At 39.2% G+C, this 13,234-nt stretch overlaps 1 protein-coding gene across 4 annotated transcripts in view; it reads right to left on the bottom strand.

The window, feature by feature from the left end:
- THADA (THADA armadillo repeat containing) overlaps positions 1 to 13,234 on the bottom strand; it is a 361,249-nt gene that overhangs the window by 192,810 nt on the left and 155,205 nt on the right. For all 4 annotated transcript variants that reach the window (XM_035272684.3, XM_035272683.3, XM_035272686.3 and 1 more), the window contains 2 exons: positions 10,184 to 10,273; positions 7,429 to 7,560 (listed from right to left, as the gene is read on the bottom strand). In XM_035272684.3, the coding sequence (XP_035128575.3) occupies positions 7,429 to 7,560; positions 10,184 to 10,273 (222 nt within the window). The remainder of the gene's footprint in view (positions 1 to 7,428; positions 7,561 to 10,183; positions 10,274 to 13,234) is intronic.

Here is a 13,234-nt window from a genome sequence, read left to right as displayed (position 1 = left end):
TAAATTTTTTATAGAGACAGGTTCTCCCTAAGTTGCTCAGGCTGGTCAAGGCTACTTTGAATCTTACTTTTAAATGATGAACTGCATCAGACATACAAAACAATGACAACAACAAAAAGAATCTAGAGAATAAGATGACGTTCAAGCATTTGCCCAACACCCAGTTTAAGAACACATCACAAAAAAATTGAAGTTCTTAGTATATGGCTCCTCAATTTCATCCCTTTCCTCCCCATTCTAAAGTAATGGTCTTGTGCCTGAATTTATGTTTGTCAGCCTTATGCTTGAAGATTATTTTGAATCTTAATTCGCTCACAAATTTGATAAGCATGCAATCTAGCTTGTCTTCATTTTTTTAAAGATCACGTTTAGCCACTAACAGCATAATCATAAAGTATCATGGTATAAAGCTGCAAGAGATCCTTTCTCTACCTCTTCAAGAGTTTTTACTTGAACCTTCCAGCATTTGAAGGTACGTCACCAGTGTCGGTCTTTTTGAATTCATATACCTACCAAATAAGTAGCTTTATTTTCAAAAAGCTGAATGCTATGGCAGAGGTGTTTATTAAATATGTTATCAATATTTGAAGTTTGATATCATTTCTTTTTATTATGATTATGCTTTAAGTTCTGGGATATATGTGCACAATTTGTCTTCATTTAAGTACATAATTTAAATGTTGAATAAAGCCACATTGTTAGCATCTACTGGTCTAGTAATCCCATAAAAATGAGGTGACTCAGGCATGACTTGTTCGTAGGGAATCCTTACTAGTTCTCAGCGAATAAAGTGCAAAGAACTCCCAAGTGATATATTTAATAATTCAGTAAAAAAAAATCAATATCAACACGATTGTCTGGTCACTAATAAAATATGGCTTTACTCCTCTCTTCTGAAAATCCTTCTGCTGGCTCCTGGCATGACATTCCCACCCTACCTTTGCCAAGAATTACTGACATGGTTCTGGGCTCACTTGCCCTCAAGGCTGTCATGCATCTGGGTGTAGGGATGTGTCCTCCCTCATAAGGCACTGCCCTTTTTCTGTACTGCCTCACCTACCTCTGATTTCAGGGTCTTCCTTCTGGCTTACTGGCAGAGGACAAAGCATGGGTTGAAAACGTTTATTGTCTTTCTATCACCATTATGCTATCTATCAACCCCTTCCTCCTCTAGAATTTTTCTTAACAAGCAAACCAAGGAGCTTTATCTTATATTTTGTAAGCAGAATGATCCCCATTACATAGATCTATGGTCTGAAACACACAGAGGCTGCTCTCCTACATGGCTCTTCCATTCATGCTATGTTAACCTGGGAAGCTTTCCCCAACATGTTTTGGCTTGTTTGTAATTCCATAACTTTGAACAGAAAAATGGCACCTCCTCCTACTTCTATTCTTATCAATCCAGGGTCCTCTCATTTGGCTCTAAAACCTGCAACAGGGTAGCTGCAAGGGGGGACTCTATAAGTGGCTCACTAGAAGGCAGTCAGAAGAGACAAGTTCACAGTGTAGCAAAGTGGCCAGAGAGAACCTAGGTAACATCTGGTTCAATACCTTAATGTGATAGAAAAGAAAACAGAGGGTCACAGAGGTGAAATTACAATAAAAGCAAATGTCAGAGCGGAGCTCATATTCAAACTCAAGACTCCTCAAAGTCCAGGTAAAACACAGAATCCAGTCAAGCCTCTTTTCTATAAAAACAGTAACCGGGGGGATACAAAATGTGGCTCCAACATTGTAGGACAAGAGGTCCCTTGAGTACTTCACAGATGCACAGACTGATCCAACACAAAAAGTCTCACTTCCAAATTAGTTTCATTTTTTTCCTCAATCTAACTCTGTGCCCAAACCGGGGTGAAGCAGAGAAAAGTAACAAAAAATAAACAAATGAAAGCACCCCACAGCTGCTTCTGCATGGAAGAAAAGTAAGATTTATTTTGCAAAAATAAGCACTGAGCATTAAAGAATGGCATAAAATGGTGAATGGCGAGATGAAGAGATTAAGTAGCAAACGCTACAGACATTCAAAGGGAGGGGTGATTAGGAGCTGAGGAAGAGAGAAAGCGATGAGGGCATTACTTACTTCTCAGCAGTATTTCAACCACTGTCTGCCTCATTTATCTCTCTATAAAGCAGATCTTGTTCTCTATTTATAATCTACAAGGATTCTGGGAAGACAGAGCAGATAGAAACATAATGTGAAGCCTTGAAAGAGAGTTTCCAGTGTTATAATCACAAATGAAAGTAGAAGCCAACCAATGTCTACTGCAAAACCCCCAATTCTATGCCATGGAAAATCAGGTCTTTCAATTTCATAATCTCAGTAAGGAGCAAAGCGATAATCCCTCAATTTTTGTAACTTTCAAGAAAAAGGAAAGGAGTCAATGTCGATGCCCAATTTCATCGACATTGGGCACAGAGTTAGATTGAGGGAAAAAATGAAACTAATTTGGAAGTGAGACTTTTTGTGTTGGATCAGTCTGTGCATCTGTGAAGTATTCAAGGGACCTCTTGTCCTACAATGTTGGAGCCACATAGGCTTAAAAGGACCAACAAATTCTTAAGTTTTTGCACCCCCAACTCCCTCTTTAAGACTGGTAAAATCAAAAGATTCCATGAAATATTTTAAAAATACACAAAACATGTATTTTCTAAGGCTGTGATTACTGGCTAGAATTCCATATTTCAACTAAAAAACTTTCCATTGAATAGGTTCTTCTGAATGATTTCTACTGCCACATGTTTAGTTAAGATTGCATTGTTATTTGTATTTCAATATCTGGCAAAGTGCTGGGCTTGGTGGCTCATACCTGCTACTAAGTCTAGCACTTTGGGAGGGCTGAGGTGGACAGATCGCTCAAGGCTTAAGTTCCAAGCTAGCCAGATCAATATGGTAAAACCTGTCTCTACTAAAAATGCAAAAACTATTTAGGTTGGCGCAAAAGTAAATTGTGGTTTCTGCCATTAACTGGGCACAGTGGTGTACACCTGTGGTGGCATACACCTGTGGTCCCAGCCATTCAGGAGGCTGAGGCAACCTGGGAGACAGAGGTTGCAGTGAGCTGAGATGATGCACTCCAGCCTGGGCAACGGAGTAAGACTCCATCTCAAAAAAAAAAAAAGTCAGAGAAAAGAAAAGCAACCGATGCCCAATAGTGTGCACCTGCAGTCCCAGCCACTCGGGAGGCTAACGCAGGGGATCACTTGAGCTCAGGAATTCCAGGTCCAACTGAGCAACATAGTGGGACCCCATCTCTTTAAAAAAGCAAGAAAGGAAAGGAGGAGGGAAAACGAAAGGAGATATTTCACTGAAAACTTGTCTAAAGAGAACAATGACTAAATGGATTGGGGAAATAAATGTACTGAAAGTCATCTGCAGTGAATATAAACAAAAAAAAGGGGGGCGGGGCGGGGGTGGAAGGAAGCTGCGAGTAGGAGAGAACCTTTAAAAAGTGCTTCAAAAGGGCTGTGAAGGGATTTCTCCTGCAGGTATTAACCAGATTTCGGTTATCTGCAGTAGAAGGCACTTTCTGTCTTAACTGAAACTTGCATACATACAAGTAACCACACTGGTGTAGAGAGGGTAAAGAGCCTTGTCCCAGTGTCACAGTTAGTGATGCGGTAGCAGAGCTTAGACCGAATCAGGTGTCTGAGTACTGCGTCTTTGTTCAGGACTCTATGGTCCAAGGTTTGGAGCTTACATGGTTAGAGCTCTTTGACTGGAACTTGAACCTTGCTTGTGAAAGAGAACTTAGAGATACATGCCCAGAGACTTTTTGGCATCTGAAAAGACTTTGTAGTCTCTAGAAAGCCCTGAGAAGCAGGCCCTCGTGAGTTATATTCAGAGAGCCACTCAAGATTCTTTTTAAAGCATGAATCACTCTACTTTGAGGTACCTGAACTGAAGAATGAATTAATAGTCTAAAATTGAAGGTATCACATTCACATGGTAAAGCGCTGTGTATCTGGATCCTGCACAACATCAGAACATAAAATACACTGGATTTTTAAAAAGTTGTATACAAGATATTGGGAATGACATTATCATTTCTGTCCCAAGAGGATGAGGATGCAACAATCGTAATGGCATACATGCATAATGTTGGAAAATCCAAATCAGTGACTTCTAAGACTTAAATCAACGAAGAAAATCAACAGAGAAATAAGCTTTGATAGATATACTCTTGAACACGGGTTAAACAACTAAAACTACAAATAATACTTACAAATACCTTACAGAGAGGAAGGAAATAGCAGGTAAGCAGACATAAATCAAAGGCAAACAAAAAGCTGTCGTTGGCTCTTTTAATCTTCTTCTCATTGTGCAATTCACTTTTAGCACTCAGAGCAACCTTTGCACTACTCCCACAAACTGAAATTTTTTTCTTTAGCCAAACTCATAGTAGCCAAGAGCCTGATTAGAACTCTTCCAAGTATATAAATTACCCTTAAAAATGGAACAAAAATCAAACACTGCTGATCCGCTATGCAAACATACATCCATCTTTTTAGCTATTATCCCAAGTCAAACCAGCCCACTCTTTATCACTATCAGAACCACAAGCCCTGGAATGATAGGTTTTATGATCAACCTTTTACTTTCTTCATGAATAATTTTCACAGAGGTCATGTAAATCAAATGCATACAGTTTTATCACATTCACTATTCTTAAAAAAATCTGTTTATAGTTTACCTCCCCAGTGAACATTCTGGGGTAGCACGGGTTGTCCCTGTGGTTGGTTGGCGAAACCCCAAACTAACTAAATCTAGGGCCTTCCACTTTACCACAGAAGGTGGTCAAGAAAGTAGAGCCAGGGTTCGTCTGTATCTGGCCACAAATCAATCCTATAACCCCAGGCAATTGTCACCATGAGTCACACATTGTTGACCATTCCAATGGGCTACTTTTCCTATGGAAATGCAAAATAAGGAACAGATCCTATCATTGATAGAGACATTACTTCTATATCCAGAAGACAGCCTGTACTCAGATGCACCAACTGTGGATATAGGCTCTTCATCTCTCTCAGTTGCATAAATTTCAGACCCTATAGGCCCATTTGGTGTAGCTAAGTTACTGGCTACTCAAAAGGCAACCAAAATAAAAGGTTATTTTGGTATAACAGAAAGAGTACATCTAACACTCTTGACAAGCCCTGCACTCTTGTGTTCAAATTCTAGCTCTGCAACTGCCTTGCTCTATGAACCTCAATTTCCTTAACACCCCTTCTCAGAGTCACTGTAAGCAAAATGCCAGTTCACTACCTGGCAAAAAGGGCTCGACAAAGGTTGATCTATTTCCTCCTGACTTCTCGGCTCAGAACACTTTCTTTCTTGTTTTCTGCATTCCTGGGTCAAAATCTACTTCTTAATAAACTCTTTAAATTGTCTAACCAAATACAGTATGACCCTACTACTGTCTAGCTTATTAGAATTTGTATGTGTGTGTGTGTGTGATGGTATTAAATTTCATATTCTAAGTTTGTGATCTACAGACCAGCAGCACTGGCATTACCTCGAAGAGCATCTGAAAGTCAGACTCTCAGGACTCACCCCAGGTCTAATGAATCAGAATTTATATGACCGCCAAGTGATATGTTTACATCTCGAGGTTTACGAAACATTGTTCTACAACACAGATGGAAACTCAGTAAGTCAGAGCCTACTGATTCTGTACTTAAGGAATCAATTGCGGCACTTCTGCTATTGGTGGTTTCTACATGAATCTTTACTTCATAGAGCACGTTACTTACTGGAAGAAAGCAACTACTAACCGCAGCATTTTCACTGGAAGAAGAGACTGACTGCAAACTTCTTACTTTGTATTTTTAGAGGTTAATAAATGATGCTCTCAGTACAGTGGCTTCAAAGCAATTTTAAAATCTTCTATATTAGTGGAATATTTGTTTTATATAATAGATACTTTGAATATAATGACTAATATCAGAATTCTGATTATATGCAAACTAAGCAATATTTTGGAAAGGTACTTTCCATGTAGTAATTTCTTATTACTAGGATGCAATGAACAACAGATTGAGTAGTAAAAAGCTTCCACAAATTCCACAATTTTGAGGTACCTGAACTGAAGAAGTTAGTTCTTAAGACAGAAGACAGGTTCTAAAGCAAATCTCTGTTTCTAATTTAAACTGCAATTCTGTCCACATGCCTTTCCTGCTTGCATCAACTTTCTGAAAACATTTCTTAGTTCTTTCCAATTATTCATGAAAGAACAATTTTTAAGGCCCCTGAAAGTAAAATTTACCACCCAAATTCCTAAAATTAATCACCAAATGCTTATGAAGGATACTGGTAAGTTTGTATGGCAGGAAACAAAAACCAGTCTGCATGAGTCATCTCTGTGATCAAAGATAACACAGCCACAGCCAGGGCTTGAGGCAAACAAATAGTTCCAGCAAGTACATGCCAGAATCTCATGTTTAATGGTTTCTCACATTAAAATGCATAAGTCAGCTCTGCAAAACAAGGAAGTGGAACCCAGGACAACACATAAATAAGAAATGCTCTCTTGAGTTTGGATTCTTATCCTTCTGCTCTAAATCCACTTCAATTTTTGGAAGAAGACAAAAATGAAGGTACTTTTGTCAAGAGGTAAGCAGAAAGGTAAGAGCTAACTAACACAAAAGGCTTCTGAAATGTTTCATAAGAAAATTTTAATACTTTTTGGAGGCCTACAAATTTAGGCCTTTGATCCAAAACCAACAAAGTAATCAGAAGGTGGCAAATGCCTGAAAAGATGTAACACAGCAAGTGGTAATAGGCTCCAAAAGAAGAGAAGCTTGTTATCCTTTTATTCCTTGAATACTCTACATTCATGACTTTTTTCAGGTACTACAAGCTTCAAAGACAAGGTGAGTGGGCATTCATGCCACACGACATTGCCATTTACATGCCACCCATTGTACCACCTAGCAGACTCCTTTGGAGTGAAGAGTCAGATGTCCTGATGTCCTCTTGAACCCGTGGACAGAAGATATATACCAGAACAGAGCCTGCCCCGTGCTGGCCAGGCTCAACACAGAAATAATGCAAACACAGGGCTATGTTTCTCAAAAGGAGTATCTGCTAGCAACAACATACACCCACATGCATTGGAGCAGACAGGACTCAAGGAAAACATTACTTACACAGGTTCTAATGAGATTCTGTATCCATGATATAAGCACCTTCCTCTGAAATGCTGGGGACAAAAACAAGAAGGCCCAGGCCTCTGCCTTCACAAGACCCCTCCCAAAGTTGTGTGTGTGTGTGTGTGTGTGTGTGTGTATGTGTGTGTGTGTAAAATAGTTACATATATATGTTATATATACATATATATAAAATAGTTTCTGAAATAAGAACAAGATAAAATATTCTCATAAAACTTCCACACCCACACCCACCATTTCCACACAGCATGACATTACCTCATAATGAAGGGAACAAAAGGTCCCATGCTGAGAGCAGAAGAAGTGCCATCCATTGGGGAAGGGTAGAGTCTCTCCAACACCAAAAGTAAGAGAAACATGCTTGGATGACGATTTGGTTCTCCTGTATCACTGAGAAAACAATTTTTACACATAAAGGATTCACATTCAGGTAGTGAAGAAATCCTCCTTCAAACATTTTTCTCATTAAATGATTATGTATATGGCCAGGTGTGGTGGCTCACACCAGTAATCCCAGCACTTTGAGAGGCTGAAGCGGGTGGATCATGTGAGGTCAGGAGTTCAAGACCAGCCTGGTCAACATGGTAAAACCTCACCTCTACTAATACAAAAAATAAGCCAGGTGTGGTGGTGCATACCTGTTAATTCCAACTACTCGGGAGGATGAGGTAGGAGAATCACTTGAACCCAGGAGGTAGAGGTTGCAGTGAGCCAAGATCAGGCCACTACCCTCCAGCCTGGGTGACAAAGTGAGACTCCATCTCAAAAACACAAAAACAAAAACAAAACAAAACAAAACAAAACAAAAAAATGTATATAAAGTGAGACTCTACAATCAAGGGGAGAGTTTTTCTTTTTTTTTTTTTCTCTCCTATGTTCACTTCATATCTCCCTAATGTGCATCATAAGAAAATACTACTGGCAAAACAGAGGACTGGGCTTTTGAACAGGATCCTCTTCTCAAAGCTAATCATTTGCATAATTAGAGCCTGCTATTTTGATTAGAATTGCTCCTATAGTAGAGAGGTGCCTGTTCTAGAGCATGAAATGTGAAACTTTCGACATCAAAATGTATTTAAGAAAGCATGGGCAGGGTGTGGTGGCTCATGCCTGTAATCCCAGCACTTTGGGAGGCCAAGACAGGCAGATCACCTGAGATCAGGAGTTTGAGACCAGCCTGACCAACATGGAGAAACCCCGTCTCTCCTAAAAATTCAAATAATTAGCCAGGCATGGTGGCCCACGTCTGTAATCCCAGCTACTCGGGAGGCTGAGGCAGGCGAATCACTTGAACCTGGGAGGTGGAGGTTGCGGTGAGCCGAGATCATGCCATTGCAGTCCAGCCTGGGCAACAAGAGCAAAACTCCGACTCAATAAAAAAACAAAAAGTATGAACTGGCAGTCACTAAAGGCCAGAAAAGCACGTCTGCATAAACTACTAATGTAAGCAAACGCATCATAAACAGAAGTAAAATTCATTAATATAATTTTATTTTTTAATTATAGACAACAAGTGCACATTCACACCACGTGTAAAATTACAGGGAAAATACGAAACACATGCTCTAAGATGTCCATGCTAAAAATTCCACTACTACCAGCATTAGAATGCGATTTTTTTGGGGTGGGGGGAGACAAAGTCTTTTTCTGTCGCCCAGGCTGGAGCACAGTAGCGCGATCTTGGCTCATTGCAACCTCCGCCTCCTGGGTTCAAGCGATTCTCCTGCCTTAGCCTCCCAAGAAGCTGGGGTTATAGGCGCACACCACCTTGCCTGGTTAATTTTTTGTTTGTTTGTTTGTTTGTTTTGGTTGTTTGTTTTTCTTGAGACAGAGTCACACTCTCTTGCCCAGGCTGCAGTACAGTAGCATGATCTCAGCTCACTGCAACCTCCATCTCCCTTGTTCAAGTGATTCTCCTACCTCAGCCTCCCGAGTAGCTGGGACTACAGGCGTGTGCCACCACACCCAGCTAATTTTTAATTTTTAGCAGAGATGGGGTTTCACTATGTTGGCCAGGTTGGTCTCAAACTCTTGATCTCAGATGATCTGCCTGCCTCGGCTTCCCAAAGTGTTGGGATTACAGGCGTGAGCCACTGTGCCCAGCCAATTTTAAATAGAGACAGGCTTTTGCCGTGTTGGCTAGGCTGATCTCAAACTCCTGGCTTCAGGTGATCAGCCCGCTTCAGCTTCCCAGAGTGCTGGGATTATAGGTGTGAAGATAATGGTGAACTATAAAACTGGAAGTCCTCTTAATGGCTTTGCTCTCTGTTTCCAACCACAGCGGCCACTTTCACTAAGGTAGAACAAGACCATTTCTGAATATAAGTGATCATATTAGTCAGCTAATTGCTATAGTTTCACAATGGCAAGTTGTAACAAGTCAGTAATAAAAAAAAGACAGGTGTGCATAAAGCAAACTCTGTATGTAAACACAGATTTTTTTAAATAATAGGAAGAAAATAATTCGTAACAGAAGAAATCATCATGTGATTCTTAGTTTCTGTAACACTGAACATGGAATTAAGTTTGATAAAATTTAACATAAAATAGGATTTTTAAGATATAAAGACAAGATTTTACACAGCTTTTCAGGTACAAATCTACTATAGAAAACCAGGCAACATGATATAATTATAAAAAAAGCGCTTTTTAAAAAAATCTAATTTTATCACAAGGAAGCAGTCTGACCATGCACAGTGGCTCATGCCTGTAATCCCAGCACTTTGGTAGGCTGAGGTGGGCAGATTGCTTGAGCTCAGGAGTTTGAGACCAGCCTGGGAAACATGACAAAACCCCATCTCTACAAAAAATAAAAAAATGGGTAGTGTGTAGTGGCCACTACTGTACTCCAGCCTGGGGGTGACAGGGAAAGACCCTGTCTCAAGGAAAAATTTTTTTTTAATTTTTAAAAAAAGGAAGAACTTTATTAAAAACAGTTGCCTAAAGGGAAAATCTCAATCACTAAGGTAATATGACCATGAGTTCATTTTGCCCCACCCAATTCTCTTCTTACCTGTCTGCTGTATTGGCTACAGTTTCCAACTGTTTGAGAAGAAAAGGATAGAGTTCTGGGAAACGCGAGAAAAACTCTCTCCCTGTCATTCTGTGAAAGGAGGAGGAAAAAGAATGAGTTATTATCACTTATTCCCTTTGATCTGACAATACAGTCTTTTTTTAAAAAAGGAAGATAAGGTCATTTGTTTGGACATTTAATTAAATACAGTTAAAAACTGAATCTACAGCATCTTAAGAGTTTAACAATCAACATAAAAGATAATTTTGATTTTTGAAGTGCTCTCAATACACGAACTGTTATCTCAAAATTTAAGATTATGTATGTTTACAAATATTTGATATTATATTCTGTCGGGGGAGAAATACGCAATCTGTGCAGATGCCAAGTTTCCATAACTGATTTGGACTATAAGGAGAGTCAACACCTGATTGACTGAGACTGACTCAGCTTCAGTAGTAAGGGCAGGTCTAGACCAAGCTTTCTCAACCCTGGCACCAATTACATTTTGGACCAAACAACTCTTTGTTTCAAGGGGCTGTCCTATACATGTTTAGCAGCTTCTGTGGCTTCTACCCACTAAGTGCCAGCAGCACAACATCCCTCCCCAACAATCATGACAATCACAATGTCGTTAGACATTGCCAAATACACCCTATGGGACAAAATGGCCCCTGACTGAGAACCACTGGTTTAGAGTATGATGATCAGAAGTAGTCTTGGCATGTGAAGGTCTGGAAATCGAATCCCTGCTGAACTTCTAAGGATTATCTTTTTTATCTTTATAAAAACTTCTCTTGAACTATGAAAGTAAAATAGTTCCTCAGACTGTACCACTGACCAAAAAGCTCAAGCTAAATATAGCATTTAGGAACGTACTGTCTCCATAACTATTAAACAATTACTCTGAAGGGGTGACGTAAATATTCCCTAGTCTACCCACTTTTGTCAACTCTACATGTTATGTTCCTATTAACTGTAATACAGAATATCACGTTAAAAAAATTGAAACATTTTTTACACACAGCAAAATGCTCTGATTGAGTGTACCATTCAGCCCACAAATGCATATTCGTGTAATCGAATGAAGACTCAGAAAATTTCCATCATCCCATAAAGATCCCCTATGCTCCTTCTCAGCCAACTCCCACCCCACAAAGGAAACTCTAATTTGATTTTTATCATCACAGTTTGGTTTTGTCTATTCTAGAATTTCCTATAAATCTAATAATACATTTTCTGTTTCGTTTTTTTCACTCAGTACAGAGTTAATGAAATTTATCCATGTTATTCAACATATCAATATAATCTGGTTCTTTTTTTGTTGAGTAGTATTCTATTATATGAATCTATAAGTTTATTAATTCTCCTCTTGACAGACGTGGGTTCTTTACCTTTTTTTTTTTTTTTGCTATTATGAATAAAGCTGATGTAAAATTCTTACATAAGACTTTTAAAGAACATATTTTCATTTCTCCTGGATTAATATCTGATAATAAAACTGTAACATGTCTAACCATTTAGGAAGCTGACAGTTTCCCAAAATAATTATACCATTTGACACTCCCAACAATAAGGTAGCTTTCTGATGGGGATTTCTACCTTTTTTTTCAACATTTGCTATTGTTTTGTTTTTCCTTCCTTTATAGCCATCCTGTGGGTATGCAGTGTCTCCTGTGATTCTAATTTGCATTTCCTTGACTACTAATGATGTTGAGCACTTTTCATGTGCTTTGGTCATTGGTATGACCTTTTGTGAAGTATTTCTTCAAGATTTTTGCTCGTTTTTAATAGGTTGCTTTTCCTTGGTCATACACCCTCTACCAGTCTGTGGTTTGACAACTTATTTTTTAGATAATGTCTTTTGATGAGAATTTTTAAATTTTTGATAAAGTCCACTACTTATTTTTCTTCTATGATTCATGTTTTCTATGGCCTAAGAAATCTCTACCCACCTACATAAGAAAGATATCCTATGTTTTCTTCTAGAAACTTTATGGTTTTAGCTTTTACACTGAGGTCTATGATCCATTTTAAATTAATTTTTGTGTATAGTATGAGATAGAGGTGAAGGTCCTTTTGTTTCCACATTGGTATTTCATATTTTTAATAGGGAGATGTTCTGTTAAAAAAAAAAAAAAAGATATGCCTTAAAAAGGAGATGTGGCTCATGCCTATAATCCCAGCACTTTGGGAGGCCAAGGCAGGTGGATTGCTTGAGGTAAGAAGTTCAAGACCAGTCTGACCAAGATGGTGAAACTTCATCTCTACTAAAAATACAAAAATTAGCCAAGCATGGTGGTTGGTGCCTGATATCCCAGCTACTCTGGAGGCTGAGGCTGGAGAATAACTCGAAACTGGGAGGCGGAGGTTGCAGTGAGCTGAGATCACACCATTGCATTCTAGCCTGGGCAATGGAGCCAGACTCAGTCTCAAAAAACAAACGGGGAAAAAAAAGGAGATGTGTTATGCTCATAGATTAGAGGATTTCATATTAGAAAGATGACATTCTCCCCATTGATTATAAATGCAATTCCAATAAAAGCAATGTGTGCGTGCGTGTGTGTGTGTGTGTGTCTGTGTCTATAAGTGACCTGAGAAGTTGATTTATTTTATTTATTTGTTTTGAAACAGAGTCCTGCTCTGTTGCCCAGGCTGGAGTGCAGTGGTGAAATTTTGGCTTACTGCAACCTCCACCTCCTGGGTTCAAGCGATTCTCGTGCCTCAGCCTCCTGAGTAGCTGGTACTACAGGTGCACACCACCACACCTGGCTAATTTTTTATATTTTTAGTAAAGATGGGGTTTTGCATGTTGGCCAGGCTGATCTCCAACTCCTAACCTCAGGCAACTGGCCCACCCTTGGCCTTCCAAAGTGCTGGGATTACAGGCGTGAGCCACCATGCTCTGCCCTAAGACGTAGATTTTAAAATGTAAATACACACACCAAGGGACAAGAGTAAGAGTAGCAAAGAAAATCTTAAAGAAGAACAAGTTTGGAGGACTCACCCAGATAGCTAAAAATACCATAAAACTCAAGTAATTAGGACTGT

This window comes from Callithrix jacchus, chromosome 14 (genome assembly GCF_049354715.1).
Source record: "Callithrix jacchus isolate 240 chromosome 14, calJac240_pri, whole genome shotgun sequence".
Classification (NCBI taxonomy): Eukaryota; Metazoa; Chordata; class Mammalia; order Primates; family Cebidae; genus Callithrix; species Callithrix jacchus.
Note: the sequence above shows the minus strand (reverse complement) of the source record. Positions and strands in the feature narration are given on the sequence as shown.